The following is an 8,706-nucleotide window of genomic DNA, read 5'->3' as shown; positions in this document are numbered from 1 at the left end:
GGCCGGCCCTGACCGGACGCGCGGGGCTGGCGGCGCAGGCGCACGACGCGGAGGGGGAGGGGAGAAAGGGGAGGGTCTTGTTGCGCAGGCGCGCGGAGGAATGAGTGCTGCGCACGCGCGGCTGGGCTGGGCCGGAGGCCGGGTGTTGGTGCGCGGCGCGGCAGGCAGGGGGCGACCTGGGTGGGCTGCTGCTGCCACGTGGGGGTGCACAGGGGGACTGGACATGGCATGGCTTGAAGTGGGGGGGCAGGATTGGTGCCTGTAGCAGCTGGCACCCCCTCCTGCTTGCCTCCCCCTGCACGGGGCCCCTCTCGGCTCAGCCCCTCCCCAGCCCTCTGCTGCTGGATCAGCCCCAAATCCCCAAAGTCACAAGCACCAGTGTTTCCCCTGAAGCTCCTGTCACCGGGCAACCTGGTGGGGCAGGAGTCATGCCAGGCGGGGGGGGAGCCGCGGCGGGGGCTGGTGCGCTCGGCTTGGCCCGCGCCTGCTGCAGCATGAAGAGGGCCGGGATCTCTGCCGGGCTCTCCCTGCAGGTCCCCTGCTGCAGCCAGGCCTTGCCTCTCCTGGGGCAGGTCCCCTTGACAGCTCTGTGCGTAGAGACTCCTGCAGAACCCGGGCTGGGACCCATCTCGCCCCTCCCAGAGCAGCCGTCGGATGTGGCCCTGCTCCTCTGGATGTCTGGCCCCATCCAGCGCCCCCCGCAAGGAGCCTCTGCACCCCGAGGAGCAGCTGCCAGGCCCCCAGGGCTTGCAGGGGCCAGCACAGGACCGAGCCCTGCCAGTCCTGCCCCCAGTTGCGACGCTGCTGCGCCACACGGCTGGTCCCGCTGCAGCCAGCTGGGCTGCAGCCTTGACATTGGCTGCCTTCACCATGAAGTCGAGCTGAGCCCCCCCATGAGCGTCACGGCGAGCTGGGCCTGGCATGCGTGCACACATGAGATCCCTCTCCGCTGGCTTTGTTCCTGCCCTCGGTCCTTGCAATGGAGCCACGCAGCAAGCGCTGTCTCCTGCAGATGGGATTTTGCTGCCGGGGGCTCTGGCTGCATCATGCTGTCAGCTCTGGTTAGCTCAAATCAATTTTCCAGGGGCCGGCGGGAGCCCTCTAGCAGCCGCCCCGATGCCTCCTCCACCCAGACCTGCTCCGTGCTCCCCCATGCCACACCCCTACAGCTCACGCTGGGCACGAGCGATGCTGCAGCTCTGCACGGTCCCCTAAGGCAGGGGCGCTTGGGCCAAGGGGAGCCTGAGTGTTGTGGCTCGTGGCCTAGGGCTGTTGGGCTGGGGTCCAGGGCCACGCTGGGGCAGGTGACGTGCTGCTTCAGGGTCCTGCCTCCCTGTCACCTGCCTTCCCACAGCCCTGCGCTCAGGGTGCCCTGGCATGGAGTTTCGGGGCAGCAGGCACCTGCGTCTGATCCCGGGGGGTGCGGTACCTTCCCATCTCCCACCATGATCTGCCCCAGCTCAGGCCTGCGGGCTGCCCTCACGGCCAGTGCTGCCGAGCAGCAGAGATGCAGGTGCAAGGCTCTTGTTGTCCAGCCAGCGCAGGGCTCTGGGCATCCCCTCCTTCGTCCCAGGCTGCGACCAGACTGACATCCAGCAGCCTTAGGAGCCGGGACACTTACTGCTGGCGCAGATCCCAAAGCCACGGTCTTGTCCGCCTGTCTCCCAGCAGCCTGCCCCTCGCCCATCTCCATCCAGCCCCCTGAACTGTCCTGGTGGCCTGGCTGAGCCCTGGACTTCCTCAGCACCCCTAACCCTTGCCAGGACGCTGCCCCCCGCTCCCCCCCATGTGACTGCAGGCCTGGCCGCCCCCCAGGACGCCTGCACCACGACTGAGCAGCTTCTTCTAAAACACCAGTTTATTAATGAACCAAATGAAAGAAACGATGGGGCTGTCTCCAAAACGGGTGGCGCGGCGGAGGGGCATATTGTACACGTGACATGTAAAAAGCTTCCTGCCTGGACCAGGGCTTGGCAGGGCAGGGAGGCCAGGACGGGGTCAGTGGCTAGACCTGGGGAGCCCCTTGCCCTACGGTGCTGGGGAAGGGCCCCGGAGCCTGTCTCCCTGGGGCTGAGCGGGAACAGGTGCTGGTAGTGGAAGCAGGAAGCAATGGTCCTGCAGGGATCGTCCTTGGACTTGCCCAGCTGCCCGGTCCGGCTGGGTTTCTCACAGAGAACGGCCCGGAGCTGGTCACAGGGCAGGGGCTGGCGAGTCTTCTCCAGCACCCCAACGCCCCAGGCCGGCTCCGTGTGCCTTCCCTCCTGTGCCCGCAGCTGAGAGATGCAGCCGGGAGCCACCGGGCCCTGGGGTGCATGCGGTGCCAGGCTGGTCTTGGGGCAGAGGTCACACGTGCAGAGCTGGGTTAGGGGCCAGGATGCCAGGCTGGCCGCAGGGAGCCTGGCATCTGGTGCCTGCCCACCCTGCACCTTGTTCAGGCCCCGGGGGGACAAGCAGGGGGCAGAAAGGCCCGGCTCTACCCACTGCTGTCTACAGGAATGGGGGTCTCTGAGGGGTCTGGAGGAGGCTGCCTGTGGGGTCAGGATGGTGCCCGGGGAGGAGGCGGCTGTGTCGGGCAAGGGAAGTGTGTGGCCGGGCACCAGGTCAGCGAATGCAGCATGCTCATGGTGGGGGGCGTGGGCAGGGAGGTGGTGATGGTGGCAGGCAGGGGGCACGGGCAGCGAGGGAAACACCCGGCAGGCAGGACGGGGCAGTGCCAGCACCCAGCAAGCAGTGCCCTCCATCACAGAGCAGATGCAGGAGGCCTGGCCTGGCCCCTGGGCTCTGCCCATCTCCCCCCTCCATCCTGCCCCCTACGCAACCAGCACATTGGGAGCAGGGGATGAGAGGGGAGACCCTGCCCAGGGCGGGACTTTGCCAGCTGGAGGGAGCCTGGCTCAGACCCGGCACAGGCCTGCAGCTGGGGGACCACTGTGCTCAGCCTCTGCCCCTTCACCCTGCTCCCCGGGCCAGGGCTGGGCATGCCATGCACACCCGGTCCCCATGGCCTTGACAGCCAGGGCATGGGCGCGCAGCTCTGCAGAGCACCAGCCTGGCCCTGCCCAGCCCTGGGCCAGGCTGTGCGAGTGCCCTCGGGCTGCGCTGCCCATGCCCGGTGGCCAGCCAGGGCAGCGCTGCGAAGAGCCAGCTCCCAGGCAGCCCGCTCAGCTCCCCCGTGCCTGGGCTCGGCCTGGACACGATGCACTGCCCGCCCGTGCGGCCGGAGGGAGCAGACTCACGCAGGCCTGGCTGGGAACGGGCCGAGTGGGTTCTGGCTGCCACGAAGCCCACGGCTCCGGCACCAGCCAGGAGCAGCTGCCTCGGGGCCAGCCCCTGCCGGGGGAGAGGCAGGGCCCAAGGGGCTGGCTCGGCCGGGCAATGCTGGCTTGCTCCTGGCACACGGCGGTCCCCTGGGGCAGCACGACATCCCCTCCCAGGGCAGCGCGCGGGCCACAGCTGCTCCAGTGTCGCCGCAGGTGCCTCCTCCTGCTGCTGCTCCGGCTCCAGCTCCAGCTCAGTGCAGCCTCGGCCTAGATGGAGACCTCATATTCCCTCATCTCCTGGGAAGAAGACAGACTGCAGGGGGTTGGACACGTGCCGCGGCTGTGGGGTGCCAAGGGTACAGGGTCCCTCCCCTGCCCCAGCCCCAGCCCCTGCGGCTGCAGCAAGACTGCTGCTGCCTCAGCCCACGTCCCCAGGCATCGGTGTACCCCCTGCTGCCCCCCAGCCCGGGGTTCCCAGCCCCCATGGCTCCAGCCCCGGGCGGGACTCAGCACTTACTCCGGTCTCATAGGTGGGGTTGTCAAAGGCCGACTCCACGGTGATGTGGTCGTAGGGGTGCGACCCCGAGAGCGGCAGCTGCAGGGACGGCTTCCCCTGGAGCCTGTGGAAAGGCATGGCCCCGGGGGGGCAGCGTGGGACTGACGGGCCCGGGGCGAGCTGGGGCTGGGTTGTGCCCATGGGGCAGGGCCAAGCCCTGGCAGATCCAGGTGCAGGGTGCAGTGGGCCCAGACAGTGCTCAGCTGATCTGGCAGCCGGATGCTCACCTGGAGAAGTAGAGGCAAACGCCTCCCAGGAGCAATGCCACTGCGACCACGGGCAGGAGAACAGCGACGGCGACGTTGGTGCCCTCCAGCGCAGCCCCCGCGGGCATGGCCTTGGCGACTGCTGGGGAGAGACACGGGCACGGAGGCCCAGTGAGGGCAGAGGGCGGCTGAAACTCAGCAGGGCTGGGGGGTCCCTGCCTGGGGGGCCTTCCCCCAGCTCCCGGGAGAGCCATCAGCTCAGCCCCCCCGAAACTGGCTCAGTGCTCTGGGCCCTGCTCGCCCACCCCGACCCCATCCCTCCACGCAGCCAGAAGCCAGGCTGCAAACTCGGGGCAAGGGTGCACCCATACCCGTTCCCCCAGCAGCCCAGCGCCCAGGCTCTTACCATCCAGGTTGCGATTGCTGTAGAACTCATCGTAGGAGGCTGGGGAAAGGAAGGGGTGTTAATGGGAGCAGGGTGCGGGGACGGGTAAGGGTCTCCGGGCATCCCAGGGTCAGCGATAAGCTGCAAGCACGGGAGCACAGAGCCGCTGCGGCGCAGACTCACCGGCCTTGCAGAGCGGCGGGGAGCTGCTCCACTGCGAGGGGTGCCCGGGCACACAGCGCAGACTCGCCTCCCCCAGCAGCACGTGGCCCGCAGTGCAGGAGAAGCGCAGCGTGGCCCCGGCCTGGTACAGCCGCTTCTCTGGGGCTTGAGCGCCGTGCTCAGGGATGCCCGGGTTGTGGCAGGGCTCATACAGCTCCGCTGTGGGCAGAAGGGCTGGGTGAGACCATGCCCACACCCTGGCCTGGTTCCCCTGAGGATCTGCCATAGCCGCATGCTGTCAGGGCACCCCGGGCTGTGGCTGCTCCCCCATGGCATGACCCGCCAGGCACGGCACGGCCCCCACCAGGCTGCAAGGAGGGGCCAGGGGAGCCGCGGCACCAGGGCCCCGGCGGGGGCTGGCCTTACGGGTGCACTTGGGCAGGCGGTCGCTCCACTTGGGGCCGCCCGCCTGGCGGTCGTGGCAGGTGAGGAGCGCGGTGCCCGCCAGGACGTAGCCCTTGTCGCACACAAACTGCACGGTGCTGCCCACTGGGAACCTGGTGCTGGAGACCAGGCGGCGGCTGTGCTCCACATCTCCTGGGTCCCTGCACGTGGTCACTGCAGAAAGGGGGGAAACGCTGTGACCCCCTGCTGCCCCACACTCCATGGGGCAGCTACGGGACAGGAGCGGGACAGGCTGCACTGGGGGGGCCTGGCACCCAGGCTCCCCTCCACCATCCCAGTGGCCCCCGGCACAATGCCAAGGGCCTGGGCAAGCAGCCCCAGGGACAGGCAGGCCCCCCCGGGGGATGCTGGGGGTCACCTCTCTCGCAGGTGGGCAGGTCTCCACTCCAGGTGAGGTCCCAGTGGCACATAAGCAGGTCGGTGCCCACGATCTCATAGCCCGGGTAGCAGTGGTAGGTCACCACAGTGCCGTGGATCAGCTCGGGGTGCGACGTGGTCTTCCAGCCATTGGGGATCTCGGGCAGCTCGGGGCACGTGTCATTGCGTGGCACCTCTGCAGGGAGCGTGGGTGAGATAGGCCAGCACGGGGCCGGGGCTAGGGCCGAGTAGGGGGTCTAACGGGGGCTGGGGCCAGGACGCCTAGTTCCAGCCTAGCTCAGGGAGGGGAGAGGAGGGGAGCCTGGGGGGTGGGAGCTGGGGGCCGGGACACCAGGCCAAGCTGGCTGGGAGCCTGGGCTGGAGGCAGGGGCTCAGCCGGGAGCGCTCACCGTAGAAGTGGATGACGAAGCCTTGCTGGTAGCCAGAGACAGAGCTGCCGGGGTCAGACTGGAACTGGATGGTGACGTCGGCCGTGGAGGTGTAGAGCTTGAAGCGGCTGCGTGCACCCGTGAACTGGCCCAGGATGCGGGCGGTCAGGTCGTCCCCGTCGTAGAAGGTCAGCACATCGCCTGTGCCCACGTGCAGCCTGGGGGGGTAGGCGGCAAGGTGCAAAGGTCACAGCTGGGGGGCCATGGTGGGTCCCCCCCATTCCAGCAGCCCCAGGGCTGCCCAGTGGACCGCCAGTGCCCCCACCCCAGAGCCCGCCGCACTCACACACGGATGTCCAGCATGACACGCTTGTCCTGCTCCACGTGCAGCCCCCAGATGCAGTCCTGGCCCTTGCCATAGGCCTCCGGCCAGTTGGGCGACAGGACGACACCGGCCGAGTCCGTGATCTCCCCGCTGCACACAGCTGTGGGCGACGTGGCAGCGCTAAGCCCCGGGGGTGCTGGGGGGCCGTGCCACCAGCTCGGGGCACCCCGGGGCTGCACTCCTCCCCTCCCCACCTCCCCGTGGTGCAGACCTCGGCAGGCCGGCTCCGTCTCGTTCCACTGCGGGTCGGTGGGGTCCACGCACTCGATGACCACGGACCCCTGCTCCAGCGTGTAGCCGGGGTCGCAGCTGAACTCCACAGTGGCACCCAGCGCGTAGGCTGCGTCGCTGGTGGTGAAGTTGCCGTACTTGACGAAGGGCTCGTAGCAGTGCCCAGGCTGGAAGGCTGCGGGGAGAGCGGGTGAGCGAGCTGCGCTGACGAGGGGCCGGGCGGGATTCATAGATGTCCAGGGTCGGAAGGGACCTGGTAGATCATCGGGCCTGACCCCCTGCTCCAGCCAGGAAAGAGCGCTGGGGGTAGGTACCCCAGCCAGATGCCTGTCTAATCTCCTCTTGCACACCTCCAAGGCAGGGGAAAGCACCACCTCCCGTGGACGCCCGTTCCATAGTTTGGCAACTCTTACCATAAAGAATTTCTTCCTTATGTCCAGTCTAAATCTATTATTTTGAGTCTATTATCATTATTTTGAGTAACCCCGAGGGGTGCCCTAGTAAACAGAGTGTCCCCTATTCCCTGCTGACCCCCCGATGAGTTTGCAGGCAGTAGGCAGGGATGGGGGGGCCTGGGCTCACCCTCGTAGCGCAGGGCCACGCCAGCGGCCGCACCACTGCTGTCGGTCGTGAGCTCCACAAAGAAGTGGCGGGCGGCGCTGAGCAGCCCCTCGATGGGCAGGTACTCCACCTCATACGAGTCGTACACCGGCGGCGCCTCCACGCCGTTCCCGTTGCGGATGATGAGCCTGCAGGCCACGCCGGGTCAGGGCACAGGGACCACGGCAGGGGCAACCTCCAACCCAGCTCTGGCGAAGCCCAGACCCCTGGGTTCTCCCAGCTCTGGGAGGGGCGTGGAGCCAGTCTGGGGCACAAGGGCATCCCCGATCCCTGCACCCAGGGCCCCCCCACGCACCGGTCATCATCCTCGGCCAGTGCAACCTTCTCGAAGTGCAGGTGGAGGCGCTGCCCGGGAGGTGCCTCCAGCAGCCAGTGGCAAGTCAGGTTGTTGCTGTAGGTCCCGGGGAAGCCGGGGGAGACGACGCGCCCCAGGGAGGCGTTCCGGATCACGCCCCCGCAGGCCGCTGCAACGGGACGTGCCGCTGGGGGACTGGGCCCAACACCCCCACTGCCCCTGCCCTGGTGCCACGGGCACCCATGCCACGGGGCAGCCCTTGGGCCCCTGTCCGGCGCCCAGACTCACCCACACAGAGAGGCTCCCTGCCACTCCAGAAGGGGCGGGTGGCGTTGAGGCAGGTGAGGGCGCGCGGGCCCTGCAGCTGGTAGCCGGCGGCGCAGGAGAAGTAGGCATTGCCGCCCGGGTGCAGGCTGGTGACCGAGACGTCCCCGTAGGCCGGGCGTGAGGGGAAGCGGCAGCTCAGCACGTAGGCTGCGGGCACAGGACACGGGCAGTGCGTGGCCTGCTTCCCCGGGGCGGGGGGCGTCCACCCGGGCAGGAGCGGGGCCACGAGCGGGGCACGCAGTGCCGGCCCACAGCCACCAGGTGGCAGCAAGCCCTTCTGCATGGCACCTGCCAGCCGAGGCCCCGATCCTGGTGCTGCCCAAGGCCACCGTGCCACCTGGGCCAAGGCTGGGCTGGGCTGGGCAGGGCAGGGCAGGGCTGGATGTGCTGCAGCCCATTTGGTATTGGCACAAGGGATCCTTTGGTCCCCTCCCAGTGCAGGGCCCTGGCAGCAGCGGGCACCGCATGGGGCTGGGACTAGGAGCCGTGGCTCCCCCTGCCCAGGCCACGGGGCCGGGCCACTGGAGGGGCTGGGACCCCTGGGGAGTGCAGCCACACGGAGCCGTGGGTCAGGCCCAGCCCTGGCCCCGGGGCCTCGCCACCTGCCCCTACGTGCTGGGGCGAGCGCACAGCCCTGCCCTGCCTGGCCCGGTCTGGCCCGGCCCCGTGGCCCCCCGACCCCAGCCCCAGGCTCACGCGCTGCCAGGCCGTGGCGGAGGGGAGCACCGGGTGCCGCGTCTCCACCACTAATTTGCTGCACGTTGCCATGGTGACCCCGGCAGCGGGAAGCACTCTGCACAATCTGTTCTTATTTTCCCATTAATATGGCTGGGGCGGGAGCAGAAGCAGGAGCAGGCGGGGGAGAGTGGGGCAGGACAGCCCTCACTCCCAACCCCCAGCCCCAGTAGCCTTACTGGTGCCCCTCACCCCAGCCCCCATTGTGCCCTGCCGGTGCCCCTCACTCCTGAAACCCTGTGACCCCAAGCCCAGCCCTGGGCTCCCAGCACCCACCCCCCCCCCCCAAAACCCCCGGCGGCCCCCCCCCCCACGCCAACACCCCCGCCCCC

At 68.9% G+C, this 8,706-nt stretch overlaps 2 protein-coding genes across 2 annotated transcripts in view; both read right to left on the bottom strand.

The window, feature by feature from the left end:
- Nucleotides 1-1,437, bottom strand: part of PHF12 (PHD finger protein 12) — a 47,685-nt gene extending 46,248 nt beyond the window's left edge. Inside the window, exon 1 of the mRNA XM_019510970.1 lies at nt 1,430-1,437. Coding sequence (XP_019366515.1) covers nt 1,430-1,437 — 8 coding nt within the window. The remainder of the gene's footprint in view (nt 1-1,429) is intronic.
- Nucleotides 1,438-1,843: 406 nt separating this feature from the next.
- Nucleotides 1,844-8,706, bottom strand: part of SEZ6 (seizure related 6 homolog) — a 21,616-nt gene continuing 14,753 nt past the window's right edge. The window contains exons 5-17 of the mRNA XM_019510968.1: nt 7,601-7,786; nt 7,313-7,481; nt 6,979-7,145; nt 6,377-6,571; nt 6,127-6,265; nt 5,802-5,998; nt 5,393-5,587; nt 4,996-5,187; nt 4,591-4,788; nt 4,429-4,467; nt 4,044-4,161; nt 3,778-3,880; nt 1,844-3,557 (exon numbers count right to left, since the gene is read on the bottom strand). Of these exons, the coding sequence (XP_019366513.1) occupies nt 3,528-3,557; nt 3,778-3,880; nt 4,044-4,161; nt 4,429-4,467; nt 4,591-4,788; nt 4,996-5,187; nt 5,393-5,587; nt 5,802-5,998; nt 6,127-6,265; nt 6,377-6,571; nt 6,979-7,145; nt 7,313-7,481; nt 7,601-7,786 (1,928 nt within the window). The 3' untranslated portion in view covers nt 1,844-3,527. The remainder of the gene's footprint in view (nt 3,558-3,777; nt 3,881-4,043; nt 4,162-4,428; nt 4,468-4,590; nt 4,789-4,995; nt 5,188-5,392; nt 5,588-5,801; nt 5,999-6,126; nt 6,266-6,376; nt 6,572-6,978; nt 7,146-7,312; nt 7,482-7,600; nt 7,787-8,706) is intronic.

This window comes from Gavialis gangeticus, unplaced genomic scaffold (genome assembly GCF_001723915.1).
Source record: "Gavialis gangeticus isolate Ggan-Ray unplaced genomic scaffold, GavGan_comp1, whole genome shotgun sequence".
In the NCBI taxonomy this organism is placed as follows: domain Eukaryota; kingdom Metazoa; phylum Chordata; order Crocodylia; family Gavialidae; genus Gavialis; species Gavialis gangeticus.
This window is presented reverse-complemented; position numbering and strand designations above follow the sequence as displayed.